The 12,604-nt window shown below is 41.7% G+C and overlaps 1 protein-coding gene across 1 annotated transcript; it reads left to right on the top strand.

The window, feature by feature from the left end:
- The first annotated feature begins 76 nt into the window (after positions 1-76).
- LOC123505066 (substance-K receptor-like) lies at positions 77-7,930 on the top strand. The gene is made up of 7 exons (XM_045256093.1): positions 77-903; positions 1,154-1,332; positions 2,580-2,754; positions 2,958-3,118; positions 3,426-3,563; positions 5,934-6,028; positions 6,122-7,930. The coding sequence occupies exons 1-7, from the start codon at positions 477-479 to the stop codon at positions 6,513-6,515; spliced, it is 1,569 nt and encodes a 522-aa protein (XP_045112028.1). The 5' UTR covers positions 77-476; the 3' UTR covers positions 6,516-7,930.
- Positions 7,931-12,604: the final 4,674 nt, after the last annotated feature.

The following is a 12,604-nucleotide window of genomic DNA, read 5'->3' as shown; positions in this document are numbered from 1 at the left end:
ATAATCCGGTGGTATTATGGGAGATACAGCAAGTGGAGAGATAAGAGGAGGCGGCAAGTAAGACATCAAAGATATGCGCAGGGGTTCAGTTAACTCTGGACCTCCAATCTACTAGGTTCCACGAGTTTGGCTTACTAACCTAATCACTTTGTTTATGCAGAAACATAAAATCCTGACACTTTCTAAAAACATCTCGAACAACAGAGGAAAACTCATGTAACTGAAATAAGAAGGAACTACCCAGTGATTCTCAACTAATTAGTGAAGTTTCAGATTATATAAACGATATTTCAGAACGTTTTACAGTTCTCAAAAAACACGTGAAAATACAAGTGAAAGTTATTTGTTTATTTCATGTACTTTTGCCTCCTTGTCTTTCGCGAGATGGAATGCGAATCACTTGACGTGCAAGAATGTTTCCTCAAGGCATGGTGCTGATCTGACTGACGGTGGACAGCTTGGTACGTGACGATACCATGGTGGCTCAATTGGACCTTGAGTGGGAGGTATCTCTGGGAGACGAAATGGTCGATCCCCTCTCAATATCCTGCAACTTGACGTGCTGCAAGTACAGTGACGATGACGATGATGTTGTCTGCTTCAGTGACTTAAATTTCACAGAATATAAGAACCTAACGACATGGGCGCCTTGGGAACTGGCTGTGAGGTGGACTTTCGCTTCGCTGATCGTGCTCGTGGCTGCCCTCGCAAACCTGACGATCATCATCATCCTGGCTAAGAATCGTCTTCTCCTCCGCACTTCGGTCAATCATTTCATTCTCAACATGTCTGTGGCCGACTTGACTCTTGCACTCACCGGCCCCATCCCCTTTACTATACGGGACACTAGCATGTTCTGGCCTCTCGGTGAAGCTTGGTGCTACTTGGAAGGATACATACAAAGTGAGTCACCATCATGCACGATACTTAGCTGTTAGCCATCTTATTCAGGGAGAACGTTTTGTTAGGCATGAAAATGAAAAAAAACCCATTGTAGATAATTCCTTCTATGTTTAGATAGCTAGACCAACTTTTCATCTTTACGAAAACTGCTTCCTTTTGGGTTAAACTTGAAAGTACATATTCTCTTGAAATTTCTATACCTATCATTAAGAACATCCTTACGTTCGTGGCCTTTTGATGTGTGCCGCAGTGGTCGTGATGCTGGTGAGTCTTGAGTCGCTTGCCACCATCAGCTGTGACCGCATGATGGGGGTGGTGCGGCCCTTCCACACCCACCTCAAGACATGGCAGTCCCTCGCCATCATCATCATCATCTGGGTGTCCTCCGCATTGCTCGCCGTGCCGTGGGGCCTCTACAGGGTATACACGGTGGGTCATCTGAGGAAGCTCTGTTCGTCCTCGTGGTGTTCGATGGATCTTGCTTTCTGTGCTTTGAGTGTGGTTTTGCTATGCAGATAATTTTTCTCTATGTAAGTTATTGATGTTGATGTAGATGTAGATATAAACTCGAAGAGACTTCTATCCTTCACTGGTTTTTCTAGATTTTTTCGCTCCTTTTTTCCTTGTTTTCCAGATGTACAATATTTCTTTTTCTGTTTTCTAAGAGTATTTCAGAATATGTTGTGGTGGATAGGAAGTCGTGTTGCTAGTAGGGTTGAAGAAGGGAAACAGTCATGATGCACAGTGTTTGACAGGGCAACAGCAATTATTTAAAAAGAGTCCACTGAGGTGCCAATGGCCATGGAAGTCAATTCCATCAAATAATATATCTTTTGTCATCATATTCCTTATAATCAATACCAAGTAAAAAAAAGTCTATGTTGAAATGTGCGTTATTTTATGTACGAGTAACCTTCAATCAAATTCACTTGTTTGTAACTGGGAATCTTTGATTATTTGGTGTGGGTGGCGCTGGTGGTGAAAAGTTTGTTGTGTTTCCTGTCATTAATTGGCCGGTTACATCGATTTCCATGAAGGAAAAAGCATGAAAAAAGTACTACTGATTTTCTTTTCCAATGATATAATTTTTCTATGACGATTCTTTTTTAGACAAATTTGAGAAAAAAAAAGAAAACTGGAGTTATATGTCTCCATTGATGTTCTGATAAAAGACTATCTGCATTTTAGAGACTCATCTTTGAGCCCATAAAGCTATACGTAAGGACTGTTTGTCAATATTTCATATTTATCCATAAATTCTAAACATGTTAAAAATATTTCAAATATAAAAAAATAGTGCTAATTTTCTTACTGGACGTACTTAATGAGATTCAATATCGTCCAAAACCCATGGGAATAAATCTACTGTTTTAATATTTGTCAATATAGTGGCTACACTTTGTAAAAAGTCATGAAACGGTATTAATCACTTCGACGAAATGACTTGCTCAAAGTGATAAACCTGGGAACCACAGTAGTGGAGATAACTCTCCTATCACTCAAGTATACTGGTGATCTGAACAACGTACACGTCAAAGAATAATGAAAATAAATAAATAGATAAATAAGTAAATAAAAAAAAAAACAAAACACAAGAGAAGTGTTGGTCGTGCAGCGCGGTTCACTGATGCAGTGGTCGCCTCGCAACACCCTCACTGCTGCCTCTTGTCCTGCAGATACGCATGTGGAAAGACCGCACGGAGACTAACTGCGGGGAGAAGGAGACACTGTACGTGTGGTGGATGGCACTAGTGGGCCTCGCGTGGCTGTCGCTCGCCATCATGCTCGTCTGCTATTCTACCATCCTCGCTTATTTCAGGCATCCCAGCTACAAGAATGTCTCCAAAAGAGGTGAGTCAGTTTATGAAATCCTTAATATTGAATGCAGGATGGATAAGAAATGCCACAGTTTACCCATTTCGCTACTAGTGATGAAAATTTTATATCACGAAAAGGCTGAATCATGGCGACACACCGCTGCTCATTGCCTCATCTGGTTATTTCTGAGTAGGGAATGCCTGAACCCTAATACACGGCATTGACTATTCCCACAGAACACCCCGTGATGACTCACCTCAAGAAGCGAGTGGTAAAAATGATGTTCCTGTTGGTGGTGACCTTCGCGGTGTGCTGGCTGCCCATGCAGCTGCTCAACATCTTCCACACCAACTTTCTGAATGACTTCGGTGGCTTGAAGGATGATGCCTCAAAGAGGGTGAGAGAGAGAGAGAGAGAGAGAGAGAGAGAGAGAGAGAGAGAGAGAGAGAGAGAGAGAGAGAGAGAGAGAGAGAGAGAGAGAGAGAGAGAGAGAGAGAGAGAGAGAGAGAGAGAGAGAGAGAGAGTTCTTTGGTTACACTAGGAATTCATTGACTCTACTGGTAAAAAGAAAGAAAAAAAAAATGCTAAACACACACACACACACACACACACACACACACACACACACACACACACATGTATAATACTTGACTGTTTTTTTTTTTTTTTTTCGCTACACACATATATGTCACTCCTTGGAACAGAATTACGCGGCGCTGATGACGGTGTCCCAATACATGATTTACGTGAATCCCGTCGTCAACCCAGTCATCTACGGCCTCCTCCACCAGAATTTTCGACGTGCCTTCAGGCTCACTTTCCCCTGCATCTTTACACGGAAGGTGAGGAGAGAACAACGTGCGTGATGATAGATGTCCTCTTCATCTTTGATATATAGTATTATTTACAAAAGGCATAAGCCATCTGCTTTGTATATACTTTCCCTTTTTTTTCCCGTGTGTGTGTGTGTGTGTGTGTGTGTGTGTGTGTGTGTGTGTGTGTGTGTGTGTGTGTGTGTGTGTGTGTGTGTGTGTGTGTGTGTGTGTGTGTGTGTGTTTATGTATGTAAGAGGGGAAAACTGGCCAAGGGCAACGAAAAATAAGAAAGGGTCACTTAGTTGCCAGTTCCCTTGCAGGTCCAAGAGAGTTAGCCAAAAGAAAGGTATAAATGTTTTGAATCCCATCCTTAAATGAAATAAATAAATGAAATTGGAAATACAGAAGCAGGCAGGGAGTTCCAGAGTTTACCAGAGAGAGATATGAATGATTGAGAGTACTGGTTAACTCTCGCATTAGCAAGTTGGACAGAGCAGGGGTGAGAGGAAGAAGAAAGCCTTATGCAGCGAGGGTGGGTGAGGAGGGAAGGCATGTAGTTAGCAAGATCAGAAGACCAGTTAACATGAAAATAGCGGTAGAAGATAACAAGAGATGCCACATTCCGGCGGTGAGAAAGAGGCTGAAGAACAATCAGTCAAAGGAGGGGAGTTGATAAGACAAAAAGCTTTTGATTCCACCCTATCTAATAAAACTGTATGAGTGGAACCATCCAAACATGAGAAGAGTACTCCATATACAAGGGCGAATGAGGCCTTTTTACAGGGTAAGAAATTGGGCGGGGGGATGAGAAAAACTGGCGGAGACCCCTCAGAAAGCCTAACTACATAGAAGCTGTTTTAGCAAGAGATGAGATGTGAAGTTTCCATTTTAGATTATGAGTACAGGACAGACCGAGAATATTCAGTTTAAAGGAGGGGGACACATAGATGTGATTGAAGAAGAGGGGATAGTTACCTGGAAGGTTGATAAATGGAGGAATTGAATTTTTGAGGCATTGAACAATATACAAGTTTTCTCTACCCCAATTAGAAATCTTACAAAGATCACAAGTCAGGCGTTCTGTGGCACTCCTGTGTATTTACCTAGTTGTAGTTTTACAGGGCCTGGGCTTTACGCTCGTGTGGCCCCATCTCCTTATCTACACTTACCCAATTTTTCTTTAAAACTATGCACACTCGTTGCTGTGTGTGTGTGTGTGTGTGTGTGTGTGTGTGTGTGTGTGTGTTTCACTGTTTGATCTGCTGCAGTCTCTGACGAGACAGCCAGATGTTACCCTACGGAACGAGCTCAGATCTCATTATTTCCGATCTTCGGATAGGCCTAAGACCAGACGTACACCACACACCGGGACAACAAGGTCACAACTCCTCGATTTACATCCTGTACCTACTCACTGCTAGGTGAACAGGGGCTACACGTGAAAGGAGACACACCCAAATATCTCCACCCGGCCGGGGAATCGAACCCCGGTCCTCTGGCTTGTGAAGCCAGCGCTCTAACCACTGAGCTACCGTGTGTGTGTGTGTGTGTGTGTGTGTGTGTGTGTGTGTGTGTGTGTGTGTGTGTGTGTGTGTGTGTGTGTGTGCGTGCGTGCGTGCGTGTGTGTGTGTGTGTGTGTGTGTGTGTGTGTGTGTGTGTGTGTGTGTGTGTGTGTGTGTGTGTGTGTGTGTGTGTGTGTGTGTGTGTGTGTGTGTGTGTGTGTGTGTGTTATAGATGACATAACTCCTCTGTGCCTATCTGTTGCTAGTCGTGGAATAGTGTAGAAGTTCTTTACCATACATACTACAACGTACAATTATACATATTATACATTACGTCTATATTATGTAAGTTTTAAAGCAGTCTTTTTCTGAGTGCTTACCACTTGGAGGTCTCATACAGTCCCCGCGTACCACCTGGTTCCAGAAAAAAAAAAACTCAATTCCAGCAAATATCAATTTATTCACAATTAGAACACACAAATGAACTAACGACAATGATGACAGCTCAATTTAGTGCAAGGGATGCATCTGTTTCTTCTCCATCATGATCGGTGCCAGATTATCTTGTGTAAGGAATAATAATTTTTCTAAGAAATTAATGAATTTAATTTAACTAAAAATTGTATATGATCCTGAAAGTGTTCATGTATCACCTGGAAGGCCTTCGCGTACCATAGGTTGGAAACCATTGTTCCAGAGGTTACCATCATCAATTCAAATGGCTAACTATCTTACTACTATTTGAATGAGAGAACTTTTACTGTATAACAAAGAAGTAATAGAATACCTAGACTGAACAGAAATTTCCTTAAAGCTAAAACATATTCAATGTCTTTTCCGAGTCGTTAACTATCCCACCATGAGTCACGGCTGCCTTCCATTTCTTCCCTGGCAGTCCACCCTGGTCCTGACCCGCGGCCAAGGTGTCACCCGATACATGTGGTCTGTCAGATCGACTGGCTCGCAGCCAAGCGTCACCGGGCAGCACAGGTGAGTTGGATGTGAAAAAAGGGAAGATTCGCGCGAGAAGCAAGGAAAACTATAAGATTAAGATGAAAGCATATACTGTCTCTCTTCCTACAGGCACAGCAGCGAGAGACAGGTGCAGCCTTACTCCCCTGAGCGCAACACTACAACGCCACGGCGGAGATTGAGTGGTTCCGAGACACTCAGTGATGAAGCGCAAAGAAACAGTCATGTCAGCAGTAAGGATGAGCGAAAGAGGAGAAAGAAGTGCTGCATTCTGAAACCTCGGCGTCTTGCACGACAGAAATCTAAGAAAGAGGATAGAGGGTCTCCTGAGAATGACAATGATGGAAGATTCTGCTCTGCAGGCTCTTCCTTCGTCAATGAAAAATATGTACGAGACTTGCCTCAGAAGATTTCCATTGTGAGCAAGGGCGCCCTGGGTCACCTTATCACAGAGGTCATCGAGGAGGAGACTTCAAGTGATGCAGAGAGGGAGAGAGTCTTGTGAAAAAAAAAGTGACATTCTTGCCTAATTTCATTAAAGTATATTTTTTTCTGATGTAAGAGGGAGAACTGCCAAAGGCAAAAAAATGAATATTAGAAAAAAAGGTCCACTGGAATTGTAGTATATCCATTTGGTAATCGTAGTGAAGGACAGTCCAGACATGTTCACTGGATGTGATGGAGATTTGAGGAACTCTTGCCATAAAAAGAAAGAAAAAAGAAATTACTGTCTGGAAGACTGATTCTAATTGATGGATGAGCTTATAAGTGAAATAGTAAATTTAAGGCATGAAATACTATGAAAATATCCTGTTTGATGTAAATGTTGTTATACTTTAAGTATATTCCATAAAGCATTGCCTGTGCTGGCGCAGGCGAGGATAAACTTCTTATGTTTAGAAATGTTCTAGACTCATTATCTTATGATTCGATACTCCGTTTGATTGGTCACATTCAGATTTCAGGTTGATGAACACTGTGTTGGTGACTTACTTCTTTGAAGCTATAAAAAAAAAAAAAAAAAAAAATCCTGATGATGGCAGGTGAGAATTTCCAAACGAGTTTTATGGAAACCAATCCCTTGGTTATTGAGTCATAAGAATGTCTAGAAAAGCTTCTAACTTGGCAATACCTCTTCTTATAGACTGGAAGTTGTTGCCTTTAGTTGATTTACTTACATAGCCTTGTGGAGATAATATGTGCAAACAGTGACAAATAATAATCAGATTATATAGTAGTAGCAGACTTATAGCGATTATAGACTCTGCTGGCAATGGATGTGAAACGAAGCCTTGTTTGCTATCAGGTCACAAGTCCTCAGAAACTTTTACTCTTCCATTATCTGCTTTCTTTCTTTTTTTTTTGTATGTTCTCCTTTTCTTTCTCTTTCGTTCTCTTTCTTCAAGACCAGTCAGTAGTAGTAGTAGTAGTAGTAGTAGTAGTAGTAACAAAACAAGTAATAATTATCACCACAACACACCACCACCACTACCACCATCACCACCACCAAAGTTCTTAACGAAGCCCAATATACGTAGATGTAAAGCCTCCAACAAACTCCCCTTCACTTTGTTGACCTAAGTGTTGATAATTCTCCCCTCAGTAACACCTCAGCAGGAAGCTAATGGCGGGGCCTCCAGCGGTACAGTGAGAAGTGGAGAGCGGAGGGGAGAGCGGAGGGGAGTTTGGTGGAAGCGGTGATACGATGGAAAGAAGGAAAGGAAGGAAGAAAGGGCTACAGTAACATGGCGTAAAGAGGAGAAACGTGTGGTATAAAGTCAGTAAGATGAACAAGAGAGTACGATAATGTGGTGTGGCGCATAAGTGAGGAACAAAATTGTGTGAAGGCGTAGGAAGCATAAGGATGAAGAGGAGGTTGTGTTAAGGAAGAAGATAAGAAGTATGAAGCGAGAGTGTGGCGAGGAAGAAATAGCATGGTGTATGTAAATAAGAGGCGAACGACAAAGCGTGACGGAAGATGTTAGATAAGGAAGAGGAGGTGGAAGGAAGTGCTAAGTGTTGCGTGAAGGAAGGAGGCGTGGAGTGAGGAAGAGCGTGGCATCGTGATGAAGTGGAGGCAGGGAAGACGTTGGCATGGGCGTGAAGGAAAAGAATAAAGTGAAGTGATTAAGAATAACTCATACGTGACGCCACATACGAATGCATGCAAATAATGAGTAATGTTAAAATGAAAGGTCAAATTACCGAAAATAAAGGAAACTCCAAATTTATGAAGAAAAATCAACAAAAAAAAAAAAAAAAAAAATACAAATAATGCAGGCTAGGAGGAGTAAAGCCTGAAGGAGCGAAAAGAAGAGTGAGGCGTGGGAAAGAAACTCCTGGAGCGCATTTTTACCATGAGTTTTGGGTATTGATTTTACTGACATTACGAGAGGTCTATAAGGAATTAGAAGATTAATGGCCAGAGTCTTCACTATTTTAATCCCCCCCCCCTACATAAGTTTCTGAAGCTGTATAAAATCACCAAATAGTAAGCAGAATGAATATGGAAACACGTTCTGGTACTGAAGGGATTAATACTTACTGCAGACACGTAAACTTATATTATATAGCACGTGTCTCTTGCAAAATTGTCACGAGGGTTTTACTTCCAATTCTGTTCTGATTTGACTTATCGATTACTACTGAGCTTGGGAATGAAGGGAAGACTAAAGTGTGGGTGGAGGGAAGAGAGAAGCGTGAGTGGAGGGAAGAGAGAAGCGTGAGTGGAGAGAAGAGAGAAAAATAAGTAGAGGGAAGAGAACAGAATAAGTGGAGGGAAGAGAGAAGCATGGGTGGAGGAAAGAGAGAAGAATAGGTGAAGGGAAGAGTAAAGAGTGAGTGGAGGGAAGAGAGAAGCGTGGATAGAGGGAAGAGAGAGAAGCGTGGGTGGAGGGAAGAGAGAAGAATAAGTGGAGGGAAGAGAGAAGCATAAGTGGAGGGAAGAGAGAAGCGTGAGTGGAGGGAAGAGAGAAGCGTGGATAGAGGGAAGATGGAGGGGCGACGGAGGCAATAGGTCACGGGGTGTCTTTGAGCTGGGACTGCCCCAACTGGAAGGCTTCCAGATGGTCGATAACTAAGCAGGTGGCAGAACCAACGCTGCCAGAAACAGATCATATATTGCCTATAAAACCGACGCCTCTACAAGAAGAAGAAAAGACGATGAAAAAAAAAAAAAAAAAAGGAAGAAGGGGTTTGGGTTTTCACCACTAATACCGTCACCACCACCACCACCACCACCGCAGCTTTTCAATTCATATCATGCCTTCATTTTCTTGCCCATTTTTGTATTCTCTCTCTCTCTCTCTCTCTCTCTCTCTCTCTCTCTCTGTCTGTCTGTCTGTCTTTATCGTGATCATATCTCAGCTCAAACACATAACCCTGAGAAAGAAAACGGACGAAGAGATGGGTCTGTAGAAAACGATAAGAATCTTAAGGTAACTTTGCTGATCGTGGATACAAACATTAAGATTATATTACTGATACAGGAGGAGAAGGAGAAGTAGAGGAGAAAAAAGACGAAGACGAAGAGATTAGTAGTAGTAGTAGTAGTAGTAGTAGTAGTAGTAGTAGTAGTAGTAGTACAACAGAAGTAAAAAAGTAGGAATGGTTTTGCTATTGTCTAAAAGAAAATTCAGCTCCTTTACCCATCCCTCTATCTTTTATTCTATCTTGTGTATCTGCATCCTTAAATCCCTATATAAACAACTGTTCATGCTGAAATTTTACTGAGTGATGACACATTTGACAAATTACTTATACATGCATATAATAATAATAATAATATAATAATAATAATAATAATATGTAAGTACATAGCCTTCATGTGTCTGCACTACTGAAAAAATAAACATAGACTTTTGGTAAAAATAAATGTAGGTTACTTAACACCAGTAGAGATGATAAAATCTTTTGATACAAGACGAGGGAACATAACACTACAATCATTGGTTTTAGACACAAATCATGCACGAAAAAATGCAAAATAAGTAGAAAAAAAGACATGATGTAAAACTGACAGAAAAATGAGCCGCAAACACTATTATGTAAAAAAAAAAAAAACACTTCTAACGAGAGAGAGAGAGAGAGAGAGAGAGAGAGAGAGAGAGAGAGAGAGAGAGAGAGAGAGAGAGAGAGAGGAAAAAAAAAAAAAAACACACACACATCTGAAAGGCAGTTAAATTACACATCAAATGAACCTTGCATACAAAACATATGCAACCCGAAAAAGAAAGAGAGAAAAGCACTATAGAGTGGCAATGAAACCCAGAAAATATGAGACCAATAAACCACCAGTGACGCACAACTGTCCCACGCTTGCCAAGATGAATTTGTCCTAATCGAGCCAGGCAATAATGGATGGAAGAAACAAAAGGCGAGGTCAGCCAAAGGGGACGCGGACAAGAAAAAAGGATCCATGAAAGAGAGTATGAGGAGCAGAGGAGACAAGACTGCGCAGAATGGCTGGTATTTGTGTGGGTGCGATGTAGAAGAAAGTTGGGACTGCAATTTGAGGCGCGTACACTGCAGGGGGAAGGAAGTGTTTAGTGGGGAAGGCGGGAATGGAGGGAGAGGGTGTAGTGGTGTGGGAGGCGAGGACTAGAGATGCAGGGCGTGACGTGAGGAGGAACCCAAAGATCTCCCATGCATTCCTGACGAGGCGGTGACTTCTGACATTGGGTGAAAAGCTGCCTGTATGATATCTGGTGTTAAAGATGTTTTGAATGACGTGTGTGTGTGTGTGTGTGTGTGTGTGTGTGTGTGTGTGTGTGTGTGTGTGTGTGTGTGTGTGTGTGTGTGTGTGTGTGTGTGTGTGTGTGTGTGTTTACGTTAAGGCCTATAGCGCCTGTAGGCACACTTGAAGAGTGTATGGGAAGCCCTGTTCAGCTTCCGCCCATTAGTGGCGCAGGCAATTTTATTTATAGTGGTACCCATATTAGGGCCCATATCACCGCCCATATGTGTGTGTTATGTGTGTGTGTCATAAGGGAAGCGTAAAGCAGTATTAATTCTCTTTCTCTCTCTCTCTCTCTCTCTCTCTCTCTCTCTCTCTCTCTCTCTCTCTCTCTCTCTCTCCAGCGTGAAAGACAACCGTGGTGGGGAAGAGCTCATTAGAAAGAAGATGAATAACATAAAAAAAGAAACAGAAGGAAGTCTATTTTTAAAACCTGCAAAGAGAGAAAGAGAAGAAGAAAAGGTCTTGCCGTGCTTCTTCTACTGAAAGAACAGAAGCAGGAATGGTGAATAATGCAACAGTGTTTTTATCTGCTTGAATAGAAAAAAGAAAGCGTGGACAGTTTTGGGGCTTAATACTAAAACGGCAGAAGCGTGTTCCAGTAATCCTCTATTGGAAATACGGTACAATTTTCATAGGATTTTAATCTGCCCATAGTTTTGTTCGTTAATTTTCGCATCATCTCACATTTTTTTCTCTCTTTTCTCTCATAATGAAGTGCGTTTGATATATCTAATGTTTTTTTTTTGTTTTAAATCTATCTATTATAAATTTTTCATGGCGGAGCGGAACTTACGAATTTGGATGAATAGTGTTGACATTATGGTGCTAAGTGACAGTCAAGCTTTCTGTCAATCAATCGTTGGTCATTTGTCTAAGTAATTACACTGATGGTTTGTAGATAGATTAGCCTTGCCCTTGACTCTCCCCAACTGACGTATAAAATGAGAATGGGATGACTGAAGTATATGGAATAGGTTATATTTCCATACAGATAACGGGAAATCGATTAGCCCAAGAGGTTTTGTACTGAAAAAAAAAAAAAAAAAAAGAGAGAGAGAGAGAGAGAGAGAGAGAGAGAGAGAGAGAGAGAGAGAGAGAGAGAGAGAGAGAGAGAGAGAGAGAGAGAGAGAGAGAGAGAGAGAGAGAGAGAGAGAGAGAGAGAGAGAGAGAGAGAGAGAGAGAATGCCACTGAATTATATGGTGAAAAGTATTAAACTGATGAGAAGGAGAGGCTGAAAGGTAAATAAATAACAAAATGATAAAGTCTGACGGAAAATATAAACGGCTTTAGCTACTGAATAAAAAGGAGATTGAATGTTGAAAGAAAGAAAACAACAACAACAACAGCAACAACAACAACAAAAACTATCACCCATACGTATTATGAAATATGTACATTAACGTTTTTACTTATTACAAATGCTTTCTCTTTGTTACTGCGCAATCTGAACTCTGACATCCAACTTACAAAATGTCTGAAATGGCATCGAGTGAGGCACATAAACATTTGTCCTTTATTCTGGGAAAAAAAAAAAAAGTGACGCCTGATGTGACAATGTGACAACCGTGTGAACTGTATCTCTTCCTTCTCTTGACACACTGACGCCCCTTTGAGACACACACACACACACACACACACACACACACACACACACACACACACACACACACACACACACACACACACACACACACACACACACACACTCACTCACTCACACACACACACACACACACACACACACACACACACACACACACACACACACACACACACACACTCTCTCTCTCTCTCTCTCTCTCTCTCTCTCTCTCTCTCTCTCTCTCTCTCTCTGGATCTGAACCGAACCAAACCA

Source organism: Portunus trituberculatus, chromosome 17 (assembly GCF_017591435.1).
Source record: "Portunus trituberculatus isolate SZX2019 chromosome 17, ASM1759143v1, whole genome shotgun sequence".
Taxonomy (NCBI): domain Eukaryota; kingdom Metazoa; phylum Arthropoda; class Malacostraca; order Decapoda; family Portunidae; genus Portunus; species Portunus trituberculatus.
Note: the sequence above shows the minus strand (reverse complement) of the source record. Positions and strands in the feature narration are given on the sequence as shown.

Bases quoted from the DNA above. Each gene is read 5' to 3' on its own strand.
- LOC123505066 (XM_045256093.1), top strand. From the start codon at position 477: ATGGTGGCTCAATTGGACCTTGAGTGGGAGGTATCTCTGGGAGACGAA. The intron at 904-1,153 runs GTGAGTCACCAT...TGTGTGCCGCAG, and splicing joins CTTGGAAGGATACATACAAA to TGGTCGTGATGCTGGTGAGT. The intron at 1,333-2,579 runs GTGGGTCATCTG...CTTGTCCTGCAG, and splicing joins GCCTCTACAGGGTATACACG to ATACGCATGTGGAAAGACCG.